Here is a 25,456-nt window from a genome sequence, read left to right as displayed (position 1 = left end):
ATTCAGAAGGCTCTCACGTGTTGATTGGAACAAAGCAGCTGCCGTGTAATAGATTCTCACGCGGGAGACATCATCTATGAACTGGCCGGAAACGGGCAACTGGATACCGTACACAAGCTGTTGAACAAACATCAGGAGTTGACAAAGCCACGCATGGCTGAGATTCAGAATCACAGGATTGTCAATCAGTCGAATGATTGGGACGCGTCTCTTTCAGTCATAGGTTGTGCTCCTTGTATATAGCTCCATGGGTCTCCTGCAGCAGCTTGACGCTCCAACGCGTTTTCCTTGTACTCATTTCCGTAAGCACGCGATCGTGAATACACACCACAAATTGCAACCACCAATCCTTGGAAAATGCCTCCAAAACGCAAGGGCGTTGCCGAGCATGCAAAGGTCCCAATAGGTCGAAACAAGATCCGCAGAGGACCAGCGGGGAAGAAGCTTGTAGAAGAGACTATTCGCAAAAATGTCTTATTGTACCTCCAGAAGCTCACAGATGAGGAGGCGACTAATCCCGCAGGAAACAGCTTCCAAGGCAAGCTGTCGTCAGCAGTCGCGGGCGCGTTGGACCCGGTGGTAGGACCGGAAGCAGTCGCAGATCTCTCGAGCTACGGTTTTCAAGACCTGACAGTCTTCGGCAACAGGGGAGCCGGGGAGCTGATGGCGGGACTTCTGAGCATCGTGGACGACGGCGGGGAACAGAGGCTCGCCCAGATGCAGAGGAGCCTAGACGACGAGACGGACAAGAGGGTACAGGCAGAGAACGCGCTCGCCCAACTCCAGCAACTGATCCCGATCAGCGACGTCGGACAGCAAAACCTCGCAAGCGACCTCGAAGCCCTTGAACAGCCGGTTCAGGATGCGGCATGGCTGTACGACATCCTGTGGAACGCGTGTCTGCTGTGGATGGACGCGAGGCTGAGACAGTTGCGCTCGTATCAAAGGCATCTCGAGGTCAACCCAGCCGAGCCATGGGGTGCCGACGGCCGTGCACGGATGATCAACGCTCGCATGCACGGTGGAAATCTACGCGTCGATGCTCTCATGGCCGCGCTCAATTTCGGTTACTACCGGCACCACGATGCTCAGTACGATGGTTACATCAGAACAGCCTTCCAGAAGATGTATAAACTAAGCATAGCCGACGGACTATGGTTAGGTAAGCACCCAGGAAGCCCTCAAGGGTTGCGGAAGAGATGCCACGATCTGGATCTGGACTGACGGTGCCTGACGAGCAGCGAAGCATGGTAACGATATTGCCAGGAATGTTGACTGGCCTCAGGTCATAGGCTTCATTGACAAGTTCGTCGCTATGTACGACTTCATTCCTACATCGGGGAACAGGAGGCCCCCCAACTTCAAGCAAGTCCTCACTGACCGATTCGTGCCATTGACCGCGCACATCTCAAACCTCATCGGGCAGGCAAAGGCAAACCGAGATTGGGAAGCAGATGCTGCAGCCAGACAGACCATTACAACCCTTCAAGACGATCTGTACAATGATTGCTCGGGCACGGGATGGATAATGAAAAATGACCCTATGTGCCTGTGGGACATGATGGGAAGTTACCAACCACCTTGGCCAGAGGCGGCATACTTGAGAGACGTGCCCACGGTGCCCAAGGTGCCCACAGTGCCCACCGTGTCCACCATGCACCAGAGGACTGCTGGCCAGGGCGTGGCGGTAATGAGGCTGCGACCACAGCCGAGAATAAAGTACGCATAAGCACTCAGAAGTCGACGCGGGCAGGCCATACCCCGTGATTTGGGTACAGAACTCGCCTCCTGAAGTTGCCAAGTTGAGGGCATCTCCGACCATTCAGAGGATGTTCTTGTTTTCCAATGCTGTAATAGTTGCCAATACCACATTTTTCTTGCTGCAAGTCTACCATAGCTTGGACCCACTCGAGATTCTGTCGGGCCGGTAGGCCACAAGGTGATCCAGTATCTTGCCCTCGTCCAGCACCTTGCCACCCAGGACATCGACCTTGTACTTATTGCCCTTGACCTGAATCTTGGCGAAACCCTCCCGCGTCAGGCCCCTCGCGATCCCACTAAACGGACCCTTCACCGCCCTGCCGAGCGCCTCGAACGGCGCCGCGATCCTGTCCATCACATCCCCGCCGCGCCTCGGGACCTGCGCCCCGGCCACGACGCCCCTGCCCACGGGCGTGGACTGCATCTTGAACGGCAGCACGACCTCCTCGGGCGCGACGACGACCTTCTTGGGCGGCAGCAGCGGGACCAGCGGGGTGACGGCGACCTCGAGCGCGACGGGGCTCGCGTTGAGCGCGACCAGCGACCTCTCCTCCTGCTTGGACTTCTTGGCGACTCCGCCGGTCAGGTACGAGCGCGGCAGCAGGCCGCGCGGCACCGCCGTGATCGAGCTGACGATGTTGGTGGTGCTCAGCGCGAAGTGCCCGCTGAAGTAGCCCATGGCAAGCAGGATCGGCACGAAGGCGTGCGGCACCCACCAGGCGAGGCCCTCGGGCGGGTGCACCATTATGCTCCAGTAGTGGATGCCCACGTAGCCCATGCAGAAGACCGACGCCGACAGCCCCGAGGCGCGCAGCCAGAAGTGGGAGGGTCCCTCGTAGAGAACGGTTCGCCCGCCGCGCTTCGCGAGACGCTCGGCGACGGATAGGGCGGCGGAGCTTGGTTTTGCGGCGGAAGGTGCTGCTGGGGTGGGAGGCGTTGCTCTGGGTTGTGGGCGGTGCGCGAGGGTCGGCGGAGGTGGCTTCTTGGGGGCTGGCTTCTGTTTGACGGGCAAGGCGGAGGATTTTTGTTTAGCGCGGAGATAGGCGGAGGTCTCGAAGGTGCGCGTCGCTCGTACTGTCCGGCGCGCATGCAGTGTTCGTGCTGCACAGGGTTGGAAACAGCTATGGCTGGTGGCGGATCGGGGGAGAAGGAGGAGCATGTCATGGCCGAAGCCGTAGCCCCTTGTACAGGAGGCCATGGGGCGCAGTGTCGACTTAGAGAAAAGGCTAGATGCTGATGTCCTGTAGCTCTAGAAATCAACCTACAAGGACAGCCACCGTGAAGAGCACTGCAAAAGGGGAAAAGGAAAGAAAAGGAAGGGCAGCCGCAAACGCCGAGCGGTGACTGAGTTGGATTGGAATCATGTGGAGTCGAAATGCGCCGGGAGCTCCCAAAAATCATCGGCCGGCGACAGGGATGCGGGAATCGGCGTTGGGGTTACATTGATTGGCCAATTGCCCACCCAGCAAGTCTGGACCGGTCCCTGGCCGCATAGATCTTCGTTTCTGTCCTGAGCTCCCAAGCCACTGTGTAGTAATGTAATGAATGTGTGACTACGAGAGCAACTGGACTGCTTGTCAAACAGAGGGACTAGGGTGTGGATTCGCCTGTGCTCTTGATGCGCGGTGATGCATAAGAGGAGGCAAACCCCCCCGAGCTATTCCAATGGCATACTATTGTGTTGACAGATACTTCCCAGATGATGCAGATGCCGCAAATGCATTTCGACTCTCATCACCTTCTTTCCAGTTGCTGCACATGTCTCAGCAGTGGCGTCGCTCGCGCTGGGTTGGAGCTCACTCTCAATTCTGGTACGTACTGGAGCTTCAAGTGCGGGACTCTGTGAAGGAAGTACCTAGTCCAGATAAAGGTCAACATGATTTGGCAGGCAGGATTACTGATTCACAGTTGCTGCAAATCGTTGTATGGAAACTCCACGGATGCCCGTTAACAATGACCAAAGAGAAGATCAAAAATATGTCCAAAATTCCCAAAATCTGTATCCAGGCCCAGGTACCTCTGCGGAAACGGGCAGATCTGCGCCAGGAAGCATCGGAGCTTGAGCTGGCTGGATCCCTGTCGGGCAAAGCTCATCAATTGGGGAGACCCGGACACCGAGCGGTTCCCAACGGGAACTGACTTGGAGGGCCAAATTATTTCTCGCAGCCCGCGACAGACTTTCCTCCGCTTTCGCATCCGCCCACACCCTGCCTCGCCCTCGCAAACGTCGCCAGCCCACCTGCACTCCCATAACGAGGTGCGCCTGTCACGAGTTGCCGACGATGGCTTCCCTCGCCTCTGCTTGCCGCCTGTCTGCCAGGCTGGCGCGGTCCAAATTGCCTCACGAGGCGGCTGCTCGGGGTCCGTAATCAGCTACCAAGCCCCTCACCGAGCATCACACCACCACTCAAAGTGAGCCTCATGCTGATACCAAATCTTGCGCGTACAGGCTTCCGGACGTCAGCTTCCTCCCTCGCCGCCCAAAACTTCACCATGCCCGCACTCTCCCCCACCATGACCGAGGGCAACATCGCGACCTGGAAGGTCAAGGACGGCGACAAGTTCTCCGCCGGTGACGTCCTTCTGGAGATCGAGACCGATAAGGCGACAATGGACGTGGAGGCCCAGGATGACGGTATCATGATGAAGGTCCTCACAGGCGACGGCGCCAGGGGCGTGCAGGTCGGAACGCGGATCGCCGTCATCGCCGAGGAGGGAGACGACATCAGCTCGCTGGAGATCCCCGCCGATGAGGGCCCGAAGCAAGCATCTGCCCCCAAAGCACCAGAGAAGAGTTCTCAACCAGAGCCGGTACCACAGGAGGAGCGGAGCGCATCAGAGCCTGCCACACATGGCGCCAGAGGGAGCGGGAAGGCCCAGAAGCAGACCTACCCTCTGTTTCCCTCGATCATCCAGCTGCTCCACGAGAACGGAATCGACGAGTCCAAGGTCCATGAGATCCCTGCGACAGGGCCCAAGGGCCGTCTGGTGAAGGGCGACGTTCTGGTCTATCTTGGCAAGGCGAAGGCCAACTCGGCCTCTGACGTAGAAGAGCGGTACAACAAGCTGGCACACCTGGATCTCAGCAATATCAAGGTGGCCGCGAAGAAAGCAGAGAAGAAGAGCGCAGAGGAGAAGCCAGCCAAGCCGGCTGCGCCCGTGTTGGAGGACCTGCAGGTCACTCTACCCATCTCCCTGGCGCAGGTCATCGAGGTGCAGAGCAAGGTGCAGGACACCCTTGGCGCGTTCCTCCCACTATCGGCATTCATCGCGCGCGCCACCGAGGTCGCCAACGACGAGTTGCCCCTGGCGGCCGATTACAAGCCTTCCGCGGACGAGCTGTTCAACCAAGTGCTGGGTCTGGACACCGTGAGCCCCCAGGGCTCCAAGGGACACTACCTCCCACAGATCTCTGCGCTTCCACCGCCGCCATCGCTCTCGCAGAAGAGCTTCACCGCAGCCAAGCCCGACATATATGATATTCTCACGGGAGGCTCCGCCAGCAAGAAGGCGCCCACCCCGTCCAGCAGGCCGGCGGGCCTCTCTACGGGGCTGAACGTATTCTCCCTCAAGGTGCCCAAGACCGAGGAGCAGAGGGCAAAGGTGTTCCTTGAGAGGGTCAAGATGGTCCTGGAGAATGAGCCTGGCCGGTTGGTACTTTGATGAAATTTAATACAGTACACAGACAGCCGAGGCGGTGTTTTCTTGGGCACACTGTACGAATACCAATTTGCATTCAATAGACATCGTGGCAAGCGTTCTTTGCACGTATCAGACTAGAGTTTTCCTACGAGTGATTGTGATTCACTGTGAGGCACTCGTCCTGTTCCAAGTCTAAGTGAGTCGAATTGACTGAATAAACGCCCCCTGACGATGCCTTGCGCGAGTTATCACCAACAGTCTATTCCCCTGAGTCGGACCAATCGGCTCTTGACTCCGCTACTGGGCCACAAAGTTACTTTATTATAGTAACATTAGTGTCTCACCCGATACTAAAGGAAGAGAGGTCTTATCCAATTAGTATATCAGCAAATCTACCCCGAAATTAAGCTCAGAGCATCTTTCATCACCGAAACAGTCACAGCACTGTATCCACGTCGCTATCAAGCAAGCTGCAAGTAATGCGGCGTGCGGTACAGGATATCTCAACTTATCGTACCGCGGCGCCGATATCAGCTTGCTGAAACCTTTGATAACACTCTTGTGTAGCATCTGTTTTGATTCGCCTTGAGTGACGTGCTAACAACGCACATTCATTCTACTTCCCAATAGATGTTTCCAGGCTATTGCCGCTTATCCCGCTCTGCAATGCGTCGAGTACGTCCCGATAGTCTTGCTTCCATGCCTCATCCAACCTCGTGGGTTCCACCCCAGTAGTTTCCTCGCCACCGTCCCTTTCATGACCTTGTGCCCTGCCCAACTCCGCTCAGCCATATCCACGAGGCCGCCCATGATCTCCTCCGCCCCTTAGGCGTGTCCTCGCGAGGCAAGACGCCAGCGTCAAACGCAGCGTCCAGGCACAGCCGCATCATTCCCGTCTGCAGGACCCGCCCCACGGCAGTAGAGATAATGCCGTGTCTCCCGGTGGGGATGTAACCCACGCCGTGGTCCTCCCTCTCAAGAATGGCACGCACCAGCAGCACGTAGACCCCGGCGAGGTCCTGCACGTGCACCCAGTCGAAGCTGGCCGTCTCATTGAGCTTGAACCCGTGCCCGTGCCGGACGACGTAGCGCGTGAAGAGCGGGACGATGAAGCCCTGCCGGTTGAAGAGGCCGGTGCCCGTGCCGAATATGCACGGCGAGTTCAGGCTCACCGCCTGCACGCCTGCCACCTCGGCGCTTGCGAGCACGCTGACCTCGGTGGTCCTCTGCGGGTACGGGTCGCGGGCGTCTTCGGCCGCGAGGAACTCGTAGACCGCCTTGCTGTCGGCGTCGTCCCGGGCTCTGTCGGGGTGGGCAGTCTGGGTCAGGGGTCGGTCGGCTAGGTTCGAGCACCCTGAGGTATGGAGCATCCACGGCACAGGCAAGGCCGGCGAAGTGGGGCGGGCCAGGCCGTGGATGAGAGCCTTGGCCCCGTCTGGGACGAAGCCGGTGCCGGCATTGATGATTATGTCGTAATTTGCAGCCATGTCGGCGACAAGGGGAATATCCGTGAAACCAGTCCACAAGATGGGCCTGACACGGTTCCCGTATGCCTTGTTGAGTTTCTCGGCCGCCTTATTATTCCGAATCAAGACGTCGATGGTTAAGGCCTTGATGCTGGGCTCCTCCCTCCTGACCAGGTGGTCGAGCACAGTGCCGCCAATATACCCTGTGGCCCCAGTAAGAAGAATCTTCGCCACTGTTTCGGACACAGCCAAGCCCGGATGATGTAAATTGGTGATAGACGCGCAGGTGTGGTTTTGAATATTATTTTCCAGTCCCCACATTAGTAGAAGAGAATAGTGTTCTACAGACACATGACTAGTTTTCAGTCTTTCTTAACAAAACGCAAGAAATTGAATATAACGAAATGGAAAAGTGTTTCTGATGTTTCTGGCTATTGGTTCCCCACCCTATTTAATCACATCAGCAGAGCATCGGATACCATGGATATAGGCTTTCAGAGACCACCTTCTATCGGTACGCCCGGACCCGGAAATGCACACCGACAGCGACTCCGCAACAACGCTTACAAATAGACGGAACGAACGGGCTCTGTAGCCCTGCACTGAAGTCGCTGCGTAGCCCTCTGACGATCAAACAGTGGCCTTGTGTTGGAGGCCTGTGGAGAATCCGTTTAGGCGGGCATCAGCCTTGAAGAAAAAGACACGGGAGAGGGAGACTAGACGAATGATTAAGAATATATTGTATAATCCTCTCACTTGCCTACCTGCGTGATGACGCTCGGAAAATTCAGACCTGAATTAAGGACCTCCGCGGGTATTCATTTCCAGCCAGCTACCTGGATGCGCGTATGAGTGCTGCTCACAGCCAGACGGCCGTCGCGGCCTGTGCCACCTCGCCGCCCTCGCGCTCCAGCTTCGTCGCGGCGACCTCCCTGAACTTGGTGCCGTCGAAGCCAAGTATGACGACGAACCCTTGCTCGCTGTCCGTCAGGGCGACAAACTCCTCGCCCGTGTCCGAGATGGGGCCCGGCGCGGGCTCGATGGCGTTAGCGAGCCCGCCGCTCGTCCTCGTCTCGAATATGTCGACGGCCGGGCCGGCGATGCCCCCGTCTGGGCCCAGCTCGTAGGCGGCCACGTACCCCTTCGTCCCGGGCTGCAGGCCGCGCGTCGAGGCGTACAGGTACCGCGGCCTGCTCGCGTCCTTGGAGGTGTTGCTGAGCCGCACCTCGTCGGCCCAGAAGTCCTCGCACCGCTTCCCCTCCGGCAGGATGTCGAAGCCGTGCATGTGCTCGAGCGTGACGCCGTCGGCGGCCACGCGGAACGCGTCCACCATGCTGCTGTGCTCCTGCACGCAGTACAGCACGCGGCCGCTCGGGTGCGGCCACGTGTGGCGGGGCCCGTCGTGCGGGCGCGGGGAGATGTGCTTGGACCCAAGTGTCAAGGGCGGGCGGGGAGCCTCGCTGCTGCCGCCCTTGCTGCCCTCGCCCCCCTCGGACTCGTCGACCGAGTACGTCCAGATGCAGTTGTGGCCGATGTCCGCGACGTACAGGCTGCGGCCGTCGGGCGAGAGGTCGACCGAGTGCGAGCCGTGGCGCAGGCCGCCGAAGCTGCCGTGGGCGACCCCGTTGCGCTTCCCGTCGTCAAGCTCCTCGGGCCGGCGGAACGAGACCTCCTGCGCCAGGGCGCCGATGCTCCCGTCGGCGGCCAGGCTGAACACCTCGCCCGTGGGGCCGCCCGCCGAGTACAGGTACCTCCCCGTGACGGCGACGTAGCCGCTCAGGGCGCGGACGGGCTTCTGGTTCAGGAGCTCGACCGAGGCGTCGTCGCGGATGCGGTACGAGGCCACCGAGGGCGGGTCCGTCCAGCACGTCGTGTACAGCCGCGTCTTGTCCCGGGACAGGGCGAGCCACGAGTGGCCCCCAACGGCCGGGGAGGTCTTGGCCACCGTGAGGGAGGCGTCGCCACCGGCCCGGCATGCGGGCTTGAACAGAAGCGTGTAGACCTCTGGTGATCTGAAGGTGCCGACTAGCAGCAGGAAGCCATCTTGGACCATTGTTATGGGTGGCAGTCGGATGTGGGCGTGTCAGAGGAGGGGCGTTGCGCCTGCAACATGTATGTGGACTAACACGGGTGGGCCCAATGCCGCCAGGACGTAGGTAGGGTATAAAGGTATAAGTAAATGTATGCCGTGTACCCAGGCCACGAGCACGGGAGGAGATTGGAGACCACACGTGGAATATGAAAAAGCAAAGTAGACAAATAGAGACTATGGGGTCGATCAACAACCTTAGTGTCTGTCTTTTAATAAACCATGGGAAAGGGTTGGGTCGGTACTTGTGTGGGATGCGGTGGGAGGTGGACTTCTGGGTCTACATAATTATGTGACGAGGCCGGATAAGGGCCAGGGCGGCGACCAGCAAGGAGCAGCAGCAGCAGCAGCAGCAGCAGCAGCGTCGTCGTCATAGAATAGGCGGTATCATAGGAGCGGAGTGGGTAGGAGAGGAGGGAGGAGAGCTAACGATAGCCGATTGTTTTTTCCCATGGAGAAAGTCCAACATAAAAGTGTCTCATAACGTGCAGACGGCAGCTGGGGAGGAGGGTATATCAGAGGTCGACGATGGTGAGACGTCTGGGTCGTTAGCTACCCGTTTTCCCCGTTCCGTAGACAGCGCGGGACTGGCGCGGGTATGAAGTCCACTGCATGGTGCTCAGACGGTTGCTGCGTGCAGCTGCACCAAGGTAGGTAGTCTACACGGCACTTTTCGTCTGCGGTTCCTCTAACACCGTCGGTGGTTGAGATAGTAGTGCGAGCAGCCGGTGAAAGGCAATCGATCGGATGTGCATCGACAACCTTGGGTGCGCCTTCCGACGGCCTCGTTTTTTTGCATGCGCGCCCACAACCCGCCGGGGAAGCAAGGTTCAACATTCGCTTCAATTCCGACTCGCCCGGCTCACTGTATGCTTTTGGTCCCTTGTCGAATTATCCCATGTTGGACTTGTTGATCTCTCGTCCGATGTCCAGTCAGGAGATTCCCGCGGCTAGTGTCGGAAACCTTCGTTGCTTGAGCCTCTCTCCATCAGGTACTTCTACCCGATGAACTCCCCCCTCCCTTCCCCGAGGGTATAACCCCCATTGCACACCAAGCCCTAACCCTCACCGGCATGTCATCAAGGTTGCAATCAAGACTCCAATCTAAGACATGACCTACCTCATCATATGCAGCAAGTCGGTCCGGCACCGTTATCATGAACCTATCATAACCACACCATTGTCACTCCCCGCAATCAGTATCTCTTGGTAGGCGTGACAAGAGATAGCCGTATCATGGGCAACGACCCATGGGCGGTCCTAAAATGGACCATGAAATATATAGGCCCTGGTAGGCCTATGTTGCGAGGGGGAACTGTAGGACCAATTGCTTCTGTATTCTACTGTAAATTAGTGCGACTGACATTTGCGCTACAGCAGAACCATGGGAGGACAAGACTGGACCGATGAAGCAGCGTGGCCACCCGGGACCGTTCGCCTCGAGAAATTGCTTGGAGGTGGGAATGGCTCCCAGACCGAGATCATCCTGCAACCGCGCCCGAGCAGCGACCCAAATGACCCCTTGACTTGGCCGAAATGGAGGAAGTACCTTAATTTCGGCCTGGCCACCTTTTATGCCATGATGGCTTTCGGCCAAATTAATGCAACCACGCCTACCTGGGGGCCAATGATGGACGAGCTGGGCTTTGACGCTGTTCTCATGTAAGTCCTGATAAACTTTACCCGCACGTGGTCTTTGTTATGCTCCATTGCCAGCATACAACTCCTACACCAGGGGCTGACCTGGCCGTTGCTTAACGAGCGACCTTCTGTGGTGCTGCTGGGGGATCACATGCTGACCGTCGGCGCAGGAACAACACATATGCCATCGGCTGTGCGACACTCGCCCTAGGCAGTTTCATGCTCATCCCCTTTGCCCTCAAGTACGGACTCCGGCCAATCTACGTCCTCAGCAGTGCCGCCCAGATGGCAGTCATGATCTGGGCTGCCCGCACCGTGACTGGGGGTGACTGGTGGGGCGTGAACGCCCTCCAGTGCTGGGTGGGGTCGCTGGCCGAGACCATGGTGCAGATGACGGTCGCCGACGTATTCTTCGTTCACCAAAGAGGGCTGATGAACTCGATTTACATCTGGGCGAGCAACTTCGGCTCCAGCCTGGCACCCGTTGCTGCCGGATTTATCACCGCCTCCCAGGGGTGGAGGTGGGTGTGGTGGTGGATGGCCATCTTCTTCGGTGTCGTACTCATTGCTTTCATTTTCGGGTTCGAGGAATCGAAATTCGACTGGACTGCAGCAGTCATCCATGGCGTCGCCCCGTCGCCGGACGTGGCCAGCACCAAAAGTGATGCTGAAGGTCAGGCCGATAAGAAGCAGCCGGCATCAGACCCCGAGAAGGCAGCTCCGTCAGACCTGTCTCCCGGTGAGGAGCCCCTCACGTCTGTTCAGATCGACCCGTCCATACCTCGCAAGACGTACTGGCAGAGACTCAGCCTCGCGACTACAACACAAGGGCCGTTCATGTTGTTCGCACGGCATGCGTACCAGCCTTTTCAGATACTGTTCACCGTTCCCGGGGTGGCGTACATGTCCCTAGTCTATGCTGTGCTCCTGGCATGGTCAACGGTCATGTCAGCAGCTTCAAGTACGTATATGATCCTGCCGCCTTATGATTTCAACTCGACCCAGATCGGGCTCATGAACCTGGCCCCTTTCATTGGGAACACGCTGGGTTCCTTGATCTGCGGTCCTCTGAGCGACTGGACCATCCTGCGGCTGGCAAAGAGGAACAACGGCATTTATGAGCCCGAGATGCGTCTTTGGGTGTTCGTGCCGTTTATCCCGTTCCAGGTGGCGGGTGCCTTTTGGTTTGGTAAGAATTCCCTGGGCGTGTCTTCCTTTTGCACTCGTGACCCTCAACACACATTCGGTCGGAGCAGCCTGGTCTCCAGGCAGATGGGCCTCTTGAGGGGAGACCTCGGCCTACTTGTGAGCCGCAAGCCCAATCTGCAAGAGCCAATCACCTCACAAGCGAGTTGCTCTGTCACTTCTCATATATGGACCATGCTGCGCTCAATTCTTCCTTCCGTGTGGAGTAAATTTTACTGACGACATAGACAGGCTATGCTCTGCAGGGCGGCCAGTCTTGGGTCGCTGTGGCCTTCGCCTTCGGTATATGCAACTTCGGGTCCGCGCCGATCTCGAGCATCGCCTTGACCTATATGACGGATGCCTATAATGAGGTGAGGGGCGGACGAGTCCCACGTGCCACAGGGGACGATGCTGACAATATCTTGCCCAGATCATCGGTGATGCCCTTGTGGCGCTCACTTTTTCGAGGAACACAATGAGCACCGTCTTTGTCTTTTCCATGACACCGTGGATCAGCCGCGTCGGAATGGCCAATGTGTTCAACACGATTGGAGCTATTGGTCTTTCCGTCTTGCTATTCGCCTTTGCCTTCCTGTGGAAAGGCAAACTGTGGCGCTCTCGGAATACGAAGCGCTACAAGCGATTTGCTGCGAAGCAATTTGATCCTCGACCCATTGACAACCGCGTCTAGAAATTTACCCGCGCTGGTGTTTGGCTGTGGTGAAAAATTGATGAATTGGGCCACGTGCAGTCCTTGCAATACAGGATCATTGAAGCCTGGCAAAACGTGGTATGTTCTCTAAAGGGGTATTAAAATTCTCCGAATGCAAGATATTCCTTTCAGCTGGTCACCCTAGCGGCTTCTTCGTGGTTTCGATGTGCACACGGTCACCGCAGATGTCTCGTATCCACAGTTCGATTCCCGAGTAATAACACGGCCGCAACGGGAACAAGAACAAGACAGATTGGGGCATCAGCCATGGCAGCAGAGCAAATTCGCGCCGGGCGTGTGGGTCATCAGAACCGGGCTGCAGCTAAAAGTAAATTGGCGATCCTGATTGCGAGCATGTCAATCCTGCTGACTCCGCCGCCCCAGCGAAGGAGCAGGCCGCCTTGCGGCGCGGCTGCACCAACAGCCTGACAGCGCAGCAATCAGCCCCCAACCGTCCAACACCCACCACGAGGCACCCCTCAGCCGCACGAACACATCATGTTGGGGGGGGCATTGGTGTTGGTTGCACAGGAATGCGCCTCAGTAAGCCTACCCGTTGGAGGGGACACACATGGACACACATAAAGTCGCCATGCGCCGCATGGCCCCCCCTCCCCAGGAAGGATTCAGCAGTGCTGACCTTCTCTTTCACTCGTCCCCAGCCCTGAGACACTGGCTGCATTCGTTTAAACATGCACTTCTCACAGCCATTGGCGAGTGCAGTTGCGCTGCTCTTCGTGCAGAGTGCTGCTGGCGCTGTGATATCAATTGGCAAAGCCAGGAGGAACGAGTCGTCCGTTGTCAAGTACTCGCTGCCGCAGGACTCAAGTGACCCAGCAGCGAGATCAGCAGAGCTCGACGCGACGCGAGCCGGGTACGAGTATGGGCCACCCGTAGCTGGCGGGCCTTACTATCCCTCTGGGGAGCTCGGGGCTGCAAAGGGCGCGGCAGACCTGGCATCTCTTCAGGCCGATCTTACACCTCAAGAAGCCTTTGTGGGAAAGGACGCCGCAGCGGCAACTGCTGCAAACGCAGCTGGAAAGGTATGCATGCAATCGTCGCCCGGCCTTGTCGTTGGGGGCCTTTTCAACTGACCTGCCCGTATTAGTTCAATGGCTTGAGAACTGTCGAGGACTATGAGCTGCTGTACGATGGCGAGTGGACCAACACACTGCCAAAGGGTCCCGTGCCAGGTGTCCTCACCAACTACACCCAGGACTTGCTCTTCTCGATGGAACGACTATCGACCAGCCCGTACGCTCTCAGGCGGCTCACCCCAGGAACCGACTGGATCCCATTCTGGGTCGACGAATCGGTGACGCTCAAAGTTGCCGGCTCGCCCCTGTGGGCTCTCTTCCTAGAAGGCCGTCTCTTCTACGCGGACCACTCGGACCAGGCAAACCTCCCCCGAACTGAGAGGTTCGCGGCGGCTTGCGACGCCTTGTTTTTCATCGACAAAGCCTCGGGGGATTTCCTGCCCCTGGCCATCCGGACCGGTGTCGGGCAGAGCACCATCTACACGCCTGAAGATGACGCCGCCGACTGGCTCCTGGCAAAGATCATGTACAACGCGAACGACTTCTGGTTCGCTCAGTGGAACCACCTTGCTGCCACCCACCATCCCCTGCAGATCACCTGGCTTGCGGCCATCAGATCGTTGAGTGTGGAGCATCCTGTCTACGCATTACTTGATCGCCGTGAGTATGACCCATGAAATACGCGTTTGGGCTCTTGTACTGACCTGTTGTAATCATAGTCACGGCCCAGGCTTTTGGTATTCAGCCGCTCGCGGCGTCCATCCTGTTCGAACCCGGCGGTGCGGTGGACCAGGTCTTTGGCTTCACAGGCGCGGCGGCGCAGAACTATACCACTGGCCTTTACAACGGTGGCCACGGTGCCTTCCAGGCCAACTACTTCAAGACCGACCTGGAGAAAAGGGGTCTCATCAACTCCAAGTCCGGCCCCGCACTTGCCCACTTCCCATTCTACGAGGACGGCTCCGTGATATATGACGCGATCAGGACATTCATGACGTCCTTCGTAGGGTCATACTACGCGTCCGACGCCGACGTCAAAGCCGACGTCGAGCTCCAGACGTGGGCAAAGGAGGCCAACGGGCCGGCCAAGGCGCACGACTTCCCCTCGACCATCGTAACCAGGGAGACCGTCATCGACATCCTCACGCACGTGGCCCACCTCGGCTCGACGGCGCACCACGCGGTCAACACCAACGAGCTGCTGTCCCTGTCCTCGACGCTCCCTTTCCACCCGCCCGCGCTCTACTCCTCCGTGCCGACCACGAAAGGTGGTAACCCGGACGTGGCCGCCTTCCTGCCGCCCTTCAGCCAGGTCATCACGCAGCTCAGCTTCGCCGGCCTGTTCGCGCGGCCGCTGCTGGAGAACACGAACCGCAGCCTCTTGCACATGTTTGACGACCCGGAGATGCTTGCCAAGATGAACCCGACGACAGAGCAGGCGGCGGGCGTGTTCAAGGGCGCCATGGAGGCGTTCAGCGACCGCGTCGCCGCGCGAGGGTTCGATGCCCAGGGGTTGAGCCAGGGCATGCCTTTCGTGTGGCAGGCGCTTGACCCGCGGATCGCGCCGTACTCGATCACCGTCTGAGTTAACAGCGAGTCCTTGGCTGAGGGCTGCAGCGAGCTATACATATAGATGTAATATTGGGTTCCGGTCTGATCCTGCCTTTTATTTAATTCACACACACAGCGATGTTTAGAGACGGTCAGGGCGTGTTTGTAGCCGTGTAAATAGATCCTTGGAGCCAGGTGTCATATCCGATGGGGGACCGAAACTGGATCGTCCACCGGGAACTGCGCCCAGCACAGACAGCACGGCAGCACCACGATTTTTTTTCATATGATGTTGGGAGACCCCAGGCAGCTGTCGACGTAACACGCTACGCGGACGTCTTTTTTCCTCACGATGGCTTGCTACGTAAGCATACCTAGTTAGTAATGTAACTAAAATACTAGTCCTGAACTCTCTGTGCGCGCTGTCTAGACCGCATGCCAGCGAGATCGGCAAGCCGGCCACATCACAATCTGTAAGGACACGGCGGCCCTTTGATCGAGATGGGCCGTCGACGCCCGCGCTGGCAGACTGTGGCAGGCTGGCAGGGGCAGGCAACGTCGAAACCGAACCCCCCTGGGCCATCGGGCACGTCGGGTTGGTTAGAGGGTAGCATTCCTCAGCGAGCTGCGAGTCAGCTGTCAACAGAGGAATGCAACAGGAAGCTTCCGGGCATCCGCGACCCCGTTGGTTGTCTTGTGCCTTGGGCCTCTTTGCCCAGCAAATAGGGGAAATGAGAGCAGCGTGGACGCGACGACTGTTGGTGCTATGCTAGCTTCTCCTGTCCAGAGCTGGAGGTTGCCAGACTCGAGGCCAGAGTCAAGTGTGTGTGCGTGCGTAGCAACAAAGGCCCAGCTGAGAGAGTTGGTTGGTTGGAAGGAAGGAGCCATCTTGTTGCTCCCGCCCGTCAACTCGAGCCTAACGCACGAACAATCAATCAATCAAATCAAATCAAACCAAACCAAACCAAACCAAACCAAAACCAATCAACCAGCTAACAATCGATCAATCACGCAGCACACCGCGCTCGGGCACAGGACAGGACGTTCCATTCCAGCCCCAGGCCAGGCCCCCAGCCTTCTCCCGGGAAACCCAATTTATACTCTCAGCTCACCCTATACATACAATACCATAACCATACCTGCACGGCGGATCTGCCCCTCTTCCGATGGGCCTCGCCTCGCCCAACGGCAATTGCTTCCTCACTTTCTCGTGCCACGCGCACCAGCCAGCCTCTCACCCGCGCTCACCGCATTCGTCGGTCGGTTCGAAAACTCAGTTTCCCTGGAAGCCGTCCCGTCCCTCGTCGATAAGCCGAATCATACTGAACTACAGTACGGTCTCTCACTAGGCCGACCCCACTCCTGTGGATTTGAGACAACGAACCGCAGCAAGCACAACGGCAGACAGCGAGGCAAGCCAGCCAGGCCAGCCAGCCAGGCCAGCCAGACCGCAACACACTGGCTGCTTGTCCTCTATCCGTCAAGGGACGTAGCCGAATAGCAATACATAGCTTCCTGCCCACCTGTCGACACCGGCCTTGACGCGGAAGAGAGACTCTCACACACTGGGGGGCCTTAGCCGACCATTCCGGCACTTCCATCAGCAGGCTAGCAGCAGCAGCACCCACCGCCGGGCAGACAGACTCCCTCTCCCACCGAGAACGAGACACGCGCCACCCCTTCCGAGGCCGAGACCCCCGGGAATTTGCCCGGATCCACCTTAATAATCCCGTCCACTTACGCCCGCCGGTGGCCTGACCTTCCTCTCCTGACCTTCGCCCCCGGGGTAGCCCTTTCCGAAAAGCCGGCGTCGGGCCGCCCATGGCGGCACCGAACCCTGTTCTCCCCCCGTCGGCAGCCCCCTTCTCGTCCCCGCTGTTCTCCGTACCCTCCTTAGTCCCCCTGCCTGTGGCCTCCAGCCTATCGCCATGACAAGGCCCAAGGTCCCTGATGACAAGAGGATACGTACCGCCCAGGCCTGCGAGTCTTGCAAGCGCCGGAAGCAAAAGGTGAGCCTGCCTTTCCTCGTCTTGTCCGCTTCGCTATATCATGTTAGCATCTAGAGCCAATCACCTACCTGTTTTGCGGTCCCGGCCTCTCTGTCTATCTCTATCTCTCTCCTACCATCTGTGCATGAACATCAGCTCCCTTGATGCGTTCGTCTTGTCTCTTCTCTGCATGGATGTGTCCCGCCCCGACACCATGAGAATGCCTCTCTCCTCTCCATCAACCCTGCGGTGTCGTCAGGGCCAGTCCCCATGCTGTAAGACGCTCCAGAGCCGGGCTTGCTCCCTGCGTCTACTCGCCGTGGGAGCAGGCATGCCCGCGTGCCGCGGATCTGCAATACATCACGCCCCTGCTAGACCCTACGCATTGTTTCCCGGCCCATGACAGGGTATATCAACTGAATACATACATATATATATATATACGTACACACACACACACACATATATATATATATATCTATAAGTGTCAATGCTAACAGTCGACGTAAAATAAAAAAGTGCAATGGGCTGAAGCCGTGCAACACCTGCACGAAGCGGAACCTGGTCTGCGACTACCTCTCAGGCCATGGGCATGGCCACTCGACGCCGCACCATGGCGGTCAGGGCGAGATCGTGGTGTCGGGCTCGTCCCCGAACAAACGTAGGAAGTCGACGCCAGACACCATGGGGTCGGACGAGGGTTCAGACCCCAAGAGGGCGAGGTTCGGCGGCGGCGACGTGCGGACGGGCCCCTCCTCGCAGCAGACCGTGGACGCGACCGAGCCGTCGAGGCTGCTGGGCCTCCCGACGCCGATACCTGCGCCCCCATTATCAGGCCAGCCCGGCCGGGATGGCGAGGCAGAGGCCGAGCCTGAACCCGAGGTCCAGTCGAGACAGAGCACCGTGAGCGGTGCCGACGAGGTTGCCGAGGTGTACACCGAGACACGCATGCTTCAGGATCCCACAGGGAGGCTTTGTACGTAAAACACCACTTCTTCCCCACACGAGTCTGTCTCGCTGACGGCGGGTAATAGTATACCTGGGTGATTCTGCTACACTCTCCTACCTGCAGTTCATCCGCATGATAGTCGAGAGTGTAGATGGGCCCTCACAGTTCACAATGGACCCCAGCCGCCACCGGCTGATGGAGCTGACGACAAGTCTCCCGCCGGACTATCGCACGTCGCTTTTGCTGCCAGACCGGAGAACGGCAGATGTTCTTATTAGGTCATACCTCACCAACGTGAGTCTCACTTGAGTTATCTTAATTTCTCCCCGACCCTCAGCCGCTGAAAACCGAGGTGGACGAATGCTAATCTTCAGCAGACCAACGGCCTGATCGAGGTCTTCGACAGGAAAATCTTCAACCAGCGGCTCGAGGTCTGCTACCAAAACCCGCTGGCAGCTGAGCCCACGTTCCTGTGCCTGCTCTACCTCGTCTTTGCCATCGGCCTTGTGCTCGCCACGCCGGCCCCCGGCAGCCATGACGATAGCGTCATCAAGAACTTGCAGATGAGCACCGCGGACCGTGCCGAGATGTTCTTCTTGAACGCCAAGTGCCTGTGTGACCCGACGTCTGGATTCGAGGATGCCGATTTCTGGAGCGTTCAGGCGCTCCTGCTCATGTCGCTGTTCAAGCTGGCGAGAACAAAACGCAATGCTGCATATGCTTACCATGGTAAGATACTCGAGATCACATGGGAATTTCTTTTCCAATGCTAATTATTTACAAGGCATGGCGGTGAGGTCTGGTTTCGCCCTTGGGCTTCACAGGCAGGAGACGATGGTCATATTTCCGGTCCCGGATCGAATTGTGAGGAGGAATGTGTGGAGGAGCCTTTACGTCCTGGATCGTTTCCTTGCAGCCGCACTGGGACGACCAACGTCGATATCGGAAGAGGACTGCTCAGCAGAGGCGCTTGTCACCCCTGGGAGATACCTTGGACAGGAGAAATACCTCGCCGACACGAATACAGATCCGTCTTCGTCGAGCGGCCTGAATGCCGCCGTGCGGAGCTGCCAGGTGATCGGCATTATACTGAAGAAGATCTACGCCCAGCGCAAGATATCGACGAAGCTCGCCCAGGAGATCTCAGAGCAGTGCAAGGGCGGCCCGCAGAAGTACCACGCCGGCCTGCACTGGCGACAAGCCATGAACACGGGCATCGACCCGGCCCGCGGCATGGCGGTCATCCACGTCAACCTGCTCTACTGTCACGCGGTCATCCTCCTGACCAGGCCGTTCTTTCTCTTTCTGATGAACAGGATGCAGCAGGAGAGGCTCGGGGTCCCACGGGCGGCGATCCGGCCTGGCTCGAAGATGGAGAAATTCTCCGAGGCCTGCGTCGACGCGGCATACCACACCGTGTCCCTGGTGCAGATGGGCCACGAGGGAAGCTACCTGCCACAGCGCGACCCGTTTATAATGTAAGTGGTGTGCCCCTAAGTCTCGTAGTCGATATCGCGACACCTTGCCGCGATCTACAGGCCCTGACCACGAAGCAGCCACTTCCTCTTCGCCGCAGCCCTGGTGGTGCAGAGCAACGAGTTCGCCTCCCTCCACAAGAACCCCTCGTACGGCGAGACCTACCAACAGGCCCTCTCCATCATGACCTACTGCGCCAAGACGGACCCCCAGGCCAGCAGGCTCGTCTACATCATGACCACCTTCCACAACGTCATCGTCTCCCGCGCCCCGGCCTCCTCGTCCCTGCGCGACCCCTCCTCCATACCGAACACGCCCTCGGGCGGCGCAGCCAGCGGTGGCACGCTCGTCAGCACCCCGGACCCCATGGCCAACTTCTTCCTCTCGCACTCGACGCCCACCACGGCGGCGGCCCAGCACCACGCGCCCACCAGCGCCCCGGCGCCCGCCTCCAGCAGCAGCAGCACCTTCGACCCGTCCCTCTCCATGCCACCTCACCACCACCACCAGCCGCAGGCGCCGCAGGCCCCCGGCCTCCACAGACGCGACTCGGCCAACACCAACAACCCGCCGACGTGCGGGCCCTCACCGTCCCCGGGGATGATGCCCACCGCGCTGACGCCGACGACCTCCTCCACCGGTGGAGACCCATTAATCGATGCGGAATGGTTCCACTTCGACACGCTGTGGGAGAACTGGGCCGCCACGCCGCAGCCGCCACCAGCGCAACCGCAGCCGCCATCGTCCGCCGGCGCGCCATCCCAGCAGCACCAGCAGCACCAGCAGCAGCAGCTGGCCGACCCGGCCCTGTTCGGAGATCCGGCTATGGGCGGCTTTGACGTCTCGGGTCCCAGCGGCGGCGGTGGCGGCCCGGGGTCCGCGTTCGCGACACCGCCGCTGCCGGGCACGCAGCAGGCTGGCGGGGGGGTGAACGTGCCGCTTTACCCGATGATACGGTTTGCGGAGTAACTACGTGGGGGGTCGTGGTGTGTTGCGGTAAAAAAAAACACCGTGGATTCCAGTGGGCTGAGGGTTGGAATGCAGTGATGGATGATGGGCATGACCATGTCCTTTTAGCTTTGGTGATCTAGCGAGTATGGTATGTATGTGTGAATGTGTATGTATGTATTTACGTCATTGGTAAAAAGAAGAAACGCAGCATGGCGTTGGTGCTAGCCGAGTTCAAGTTCTTTGGAGGGAGGGGCAAAAAGTCTTTGGTTGGCGCAGGTGAAGGAGGGATGGAAGCCAGGTGGGGAACGCACACGGGGAAGGCGATGGTGGTAGTATAATCTGTACTGGAATCCTACCGATTTCTTTCTCAGTGAGAATGTGCTTAACGAAAAGATAAAGGCCAGAAGAGGAGCAATCGAACAAGACTATGAGCGACCGACAGCTGGAAAGAGAGAGAGAGAAAAAAAAAATTAAAAAATATGAGCACAGGCTGGATCCCAATATTGTCGGCGGGGGCATTTGAACCCGGAGCCTCCGCGAGTCCGTACCAAACACTACTACGGAGATCGTTACTCGCCACGAGGTCGACGTTCGCGGTACGCAGCCGTGTTTACTTACACCACAAGTGCTTCGAAACTCACTGGTACTGGACCTTATCGCACGAGTTTGGATAGAATGGGTGGCACAGATTGGCCATATAAACTGCAGGCGGGCTTGTCGAGTTGGCCCTTGCGGCAGGTTATCTTAAAGCATAGCGCGGAGCCTGAGTGGCTGTACTGCCCACCCCGGCCTAGATTATACACAGTCATGCCTGGATGAACTTGACGGGCTGCAATCAACTTGCTTCTCAGAGAACGCACACAGTGGACCAGGATGTTTCTCAGTACTGAGCTCACAGAGAGGATAAGACTTGAACAACAATTCCATTAAACCCAACCAAACACCGTAAACTACCTCCCATACATGCCTTGTAACCAAACCATTAACCCCAACTCCTTCCCGCTCCCGCGAGGGACCATGTGGACCAAAATGATATACACTCTTACTCTATCTAGACATGTATCATGTCCACTTCGCCGGCCCAAAGGTTTGTCCTTGAGGGAGCACTGTCTGGATGGCCGTGTCCTGGAAGTCCATGGTGGTGGTGATAACGTTGTTGCCCCACCAGCTGGGAGGGTCAATGCTATTCAGAGTGAAGGCGAAGAAGATGGTGAGGGTGCTGAGGGCAAGGCCGAGGTCGAGACCAGAAGACGTCAGGAAGTTGAGGCGGCTCCACCAGGCGAAATAGCGCTTGCGGATGTAGTACTGGAACACGAAGCCCACAATGCCCCAGGTCAGGTAGTTGAGTGGTGTGGCCGGCGGGATGGAACCCGCGCCGCCGAAAATGAGCGGAGCCATCAGGTACTTGACAGGCGACTTGGGCCATTTCTTGGCGGCAAAGTAGATGATGACGGGCACGACGGCGCCGATGCCGAAGAAGATGAAGAGACCTGAGTAGATCTGGCCGGGCGAGAACATGCGGGCCGGCCCAATGAGACCCCAGATGACGGAGGCTGGACAAACGGTTAGCATCACGTGTCTCTGGTTGGGTTGACGTAGGTATGTATCTTACCCGAGAAGAAGACTTTACCACCTGGGCAGGTGAAATGCTCGCGCTGAGTCGTTGTGCAAACCTCTGGGATGGCCGCCAGTGCAGAGTTGAGGACGGCGATCTGGATGAAGCATGAGAACGTCGTTGCGACCACCTGAGACATGAACATAGTCCGTGGCGGGATCTTCATGTAGTGTCCAAATTTGAGATCCCCCACGAAGCTGAGGGCCTGGCTCATGGTGATATACCCAAATGTCTTGAAGATCATGAGAGCGAGAGGCCGCCCGGGCTGGATGTAGCCAAACACAAATTCGGTCAGGACGTTGAGGCCGATTTGGTTATTGGTGATGGCTTGGATGATTCCAATCGGTAGCGAGAAGCAGAACGAGATTGCTACGGACAGCAAGAACGCCCACCACGTCAGATTGGTGGGGAATGCGAGCACGGCGATGAAGCCGATGCCAAGCATCTGAGACACATTCGTTAGAGTGAGATGCGACATTGGCGTCAGATCAGGGCAAACTCACCAGAGCGAACAAGCTCATGTACCACCAGGTCGGAGCCTCGGGGTACTTCCTCATCAGCTTCATGTGGATGTCGTCCTCCTCGGTCTTTGAGTTCTTCCACTGAGCCCAGATCATCTTGCCGTGGTGCAGATACGTGTACACGATGAGGGAAGCAATAGCAGCAAACGACAGGCCGTAGGACATGGCGAAAGTCGTGCTGATGAAGAGAGGCGAGTACTCCCTGTAAGCTTGTTCGTTCAGGGTGAACTCGGGCGTCAAGATCCGCGACACGTTGTAGGTCGAACCCGTGTTGTCGTATGTGCTAGAGTCGCTCATGGGCAAGAACTCGGCGAACCAGACACCAGAGTAGTGGAAGACTGACGCTCCAATGATGAAGAAAGTGAAGACTCCAATAAGGGTGTTCGCAATGGCATGGAAAGGTGGAATCAGAGGCGAGCCAACAAAACCCGCGATCTGCGACCAGTCGAAGGTGATGGGAACCAGGGACAAGCCAGTTGTATAGCCAAACAGCTGGTTGACGACTGGGTTCTGCGGAGCAATCCAAGTGGCGAAGGCAAAGGTGCTCAAGAACTGGGCCAGGTAGCCAGGAATGAAGTAGTAGACGAAGGCACCGAGAGTAATGAGTCCGAACCACCTGTAACGAGGCATTTTACCACCAAGCACGGTGGGATCCGGGTTCTCGTTGCCCTCGTACATGGCATTCATCAGTGTCACGGAGACCAGGTTTCCAGGCCAGATCATGGCCGCAGGGTAGACTATGTCCTCATTAGTTTTGTGTGAATAAACATCTGCACGCCGGCCATGCTTACCGAGGAACTTCCTCATAATACCAGCGATGCCATAACCAAGTGACTGAGTTGATATGGTCAGCATTAGCTGGAAAGGTATTCCAAAATCCTGCTTGTAAAACACTTTCTGAGCCAGGATAATATCAGTGGCATAAGCAACAGAAAATGATACACTGGCCATCACAACGATGATGGAGTGCTCCTTGATGTTGAAAGGTCCAGGATTCAGCGACCACCGAAGCCCAAATGTGTTGAACTGCCGGGTAGGCATGACCTTGGCCCAACCGTGGCCCATAGGCCAGGCAATGATCTGAGCAATCAATGCACCAAGGCCAATGGCTGGATTTCGGAGAGAGAACAAGGTATTCATGGAGGCGCCAACGACGACAAGAACCAGTCCTATGGTCCAAGCACGAACCTGTTATTTGTGGTTAAAAAAAAATACGTGTATCGTTGTCGAGACTTGTTGCACTCACCGTGTTGCACGGTGCGTCGACATCATAATTCCGGACGGCAGCCCTGACTTCGGGGTAGGGCGAGTCCTCCTCTCCCTCCTTGTTGATAGTCATAATCTTCTCCTCGTCGGAATATGTCGAGGCTGATGAGCTACGGGGAGGTCCCAGGGCCGGCCGTGTATACTCCTCGGGCAGATTGGGATCTAAGAGAAGTTCGTATTCTGATCCTTCTTCATCACTGTCATCTGGTTGGAGGTTAGACTCACCCCATAGCGAGAGGCGGTGCTTGAGGTCATCGACAGGACTCATCCGACGACCCAGAGGGGTGTCGAATGTCGACCCTGATGCCTCCACCTCCCTTCCACTGACCTCCACCACATCGACCTTTGAGCTCGAGTTGCTGTCGCTTCCCGCCATATCGGACTTCGATGCCGTACCAGACGGCTTGTCACTATATGGCTGGCCCATGTTGTACGGACCGATAACAGGGAGAACGAGGCAAAGTGATTGAGCTCAGGGGTAGATGCGAGAGAGGGGTGGGTGCTATATAGGGGCTGTCTGGTTGTCCAACAGACGACTGCGGCCGTGACGGGCTCGGTACCACGTGCGGCTCAGAGCCAGCGCTCTGTCGATCCCAAACTCAGTCGATCCCAGACGGACATGAAGCGTCACGCGAGAACGCCAAAAGAAGCGTCAGATAAGCAACTGCGATGGGATTCGCCGTCCGCACAAGGAAGCTTGTATTCCGGGCCTTCAACCGATGTCCTGGCCTGTGACCAGTATCTCAGGAGCCACAGCGCCGGGAATGCTTGGACAGCGGCGGCAGATCGCAAAACCGGGGAGGCCTGTCAGTCGAAGGTTGCCACGCGTGATCTCCAGGATGGATGGTGGTAGATGGAGGAACGGGATGCTGAAACCTAGCGTTGGACCTCAAGATGCGGGTTGTGGGAGGACAGAGAGTGTGGTTGAGAGTGAGCTTGCCGTGCAGAGGTGCGCGGGCTTATGGGAAACCACACTGCCGATCGAGAGCCGGCTAGTAGATTCATGCAAAGGCAAGAATTCCAGATTGTGGTGGTGGTGTTTCCCTGTCGCTAAGCTTTGGGATGGGACAGCCGCAGAACTTGTGGAAGCCGTCCGATAAGGGGCCAGAAACAGAATCTGGGCAGGCTGAAACTGACTTGCGGCAAGCACAGATTGCATAAACTGGGGGTTCCGAGTGTTTGCGCTGTGCTGCAGGCCTAATACTGCACGAAATATTGGATGGTTCGTCGTTCCAACAGCTCGGGAAGCAATACAACGCTGCAAGAGGCCGGTGTAGTCGCGATGGTCCTTGTCTGAAGTCTGAATGCACCCTTGCGATAGGCCCAGGTCTCGCTCATGCGCAACCACGACGAGGGCGGGAAGATGCTGCCTCTGTTCAATTTGATGCTTTTTGAGATAGATTGCGTGCTGCCAAATGCGGTGCAAGTGAAACAGAAGTAATCGACTGCCAAAGGTTGTCGACTTCTACCGTGGTTGGGATTCGTGTAGCAACTTCAATCCTGCTTCGCGAGAGGATGCGGAGGAAGGCCAAGTGGTTGAGGAAGAAGGCACGGCTGAGTCGTTGCTTACCCGGCGGCTGCTCAATGAACGAACGACTCACTA

General features: G+C 57.6%; 8 protein-coding genes across 8 annotated transcripts; 5 read left to right on the top strand and 3 right to left on the bottom strand.

Annotated features, from left to right (window-relative positions):
* Nucleotides 1-357: 357 nt before the first annotated feature.
* Nucleotides 358-1,729, top strand: INS49_005997 (uncharacterized protein; the record flags this gene model as incomplete). Its single annotated transcript, XM_043166772.1, has 2 exons — nucleotides 358-1,162; nucleotides 1,242-1,729. 2 exons carry the CDS (start codon nucleotides 358-360, stop codon nucleotides 1,727-1,729), a joined length of 1,293 nt encoding a protein of 430 aa, XP_043027916.1.
* A 159-nt stretch (nucleotides 1,730-1,888) lies between these two features.
* Nucleotides 1,889-2,959, bottom strand: INS49_005996 (uncharacterized protein; the record flags this gene model as incomplete). Its single annotated transcript, XM_043166771.1, has 1 exon — nucleotides 1,889-2,959. One exon carries the CDS (start codon nucleotides 2,957-2,959, stop codon nucleotides 1,889-1,891), a length of 1,071 nt encoding a protein of 356 aa, XP_043027915.1.
* Nucleotides 2,960-4,043: 1,084 nt separating this feature from the next.
* INS49_005995 (uncharacterized protein) lies at nucleotides 4,044-5,424 on the top strand (the record flags this gene model as incomplete). Its single annotated transcript, XM_043166770.1, has 2 exons — nucleotides 4,044-4,122; nucleotides 4,211-5,424. The coding sequence occupies 2 exons, from the start codon at nucleotides 4,044-4,046 to the stop codon at nucleotides 5,422-5,424; spliced, it is 1,293 nt and encodes a 430-aa protein (XP_043027914.1).
* Nucleotides 5,425-6,158: 734 nt separating this feature from the next.
* INS49_005994 (uncharacterized protein) lies at nucleotides 6,159-8,922 on the bottom strand (the record flags this gene model as incomplete). The annotated part of the gene is made up of 3 exons (XM_043166769.1): nucleotides 6,159-7,072; nucleotides 7,634-7,662; nucleotides 7,733-8,922. 3 exons carry the CDS (start codon nucleotides 8,920-8,922, stop codon nucleotides 6,159-6,161), a joined length of 2,133 nt encoding a protein of 710 aa, XP_043027913.1.
* A 1,420-nt stretch (nucleotides 8,923-10,342) lies between these two features.
* INS49_005993 (uncharacterized protein) lies at nucleotides 10,343-12,478 on the top strand (the record flags this gene model as incomplete). The annotated part of the gene is made up of 4 exons (XM_043166768.1): nucleotides 10,343-10,620; nucleotides 10,770-11,788; nucleotides 12,037-12,158; nucleotides 12,218-12,478. 4 exons carry the CDS (start codon nucleotides 10,343-10,345, stop codon nucleotides 12,476-12,478), a joined length of 1,680 nt encoding a protein of 559 aa, XP_043027912.1.
* Nucleotides 12,479-13,191: 713 nt separating this feature from the next.
* On the top strand, nucleotides 13,192-15,121 carry INS49_005992 (uncharacterized protein; the record flags this gene model as incomplete). The annotated part of the gene is made up of 3 exons (XM_043166767.1): nucleotides 13,192-13,542; nucleotides 13,608-14,196; nucleotides 14,256-15,121. 3 exons carry the CDS (start codon nucleotides 13,192-13,194, stop codon nucleotides 15,119-15,121), a joined length of 1,806 nt encoding a protein of 601 aa, XP_043027911.1.
* Nucleotides 15,122-17,015: 1,894 nt separating this feature from the next.
* On the top strand, nucleotides 17,016-20,469 carry INS49_005991 (uncharacterized protein; the record flags this gene model as incomplete). The annotated part of the gene is made up of 6 exons (XM_043166766.1): nucleotides 17,016-17,096; nucleotides 17,595-18,051; nucleotides 18,110-18,318; nucleotides 18,402-18,753; nucleotides 18,809-19,502; nucleotides 19,581-20,469. 6 exons carry the CDS (start codon nucleotides 17,016-17,018, stop codon nucleotides 20,467-20,469), a joined length of 2,682 nt encoding a protein of 893 aa, XP_043027910.1.
* Nucleotides 20,470-21,513: 1,044 nt separating this feature from the next.
* INS49_005990 (uncharacterized protein) lies at nucleotides 21,514-24,229 on the bottom strand (the record flags this gene model as incomplete). The annotated part of the gene is made up of 5 exons (XM_043166765.1): nucleotides 21,514-22,004; nucleotides 22,064-22,511; nucleotides 22,570-23,324; nucleotides 23,379-23,775; nucleotides 23,834-24,229. 5 exons carry the CDS (start codon nucleotides 24,227-24,229, stop codon nucleotides 21,514-21,516), a joined length of 2,487 nt encoding a protein of 828 aa, XP_043027909.1.
* Nucleotides 24,230-25,456: the final 1,227 nt, after the last annotated feature.

This window comes from Diaporthe citri (assembly GCF_014595645.1).
Source record: "Diaporthe citri strain NFHF-8-4 chromosome Unknown scaffold_2, whole genome shotgun sequence".
NCBI lineage: Eukaryota > Fungi > Ascomycota > Sordariomycetes > Diaporthales > Diaporthaceae > Diaporthe > Diaporthe citri.
This window is presented reverse-complemented; position numbering and strand designations above follow the sequence as displayed.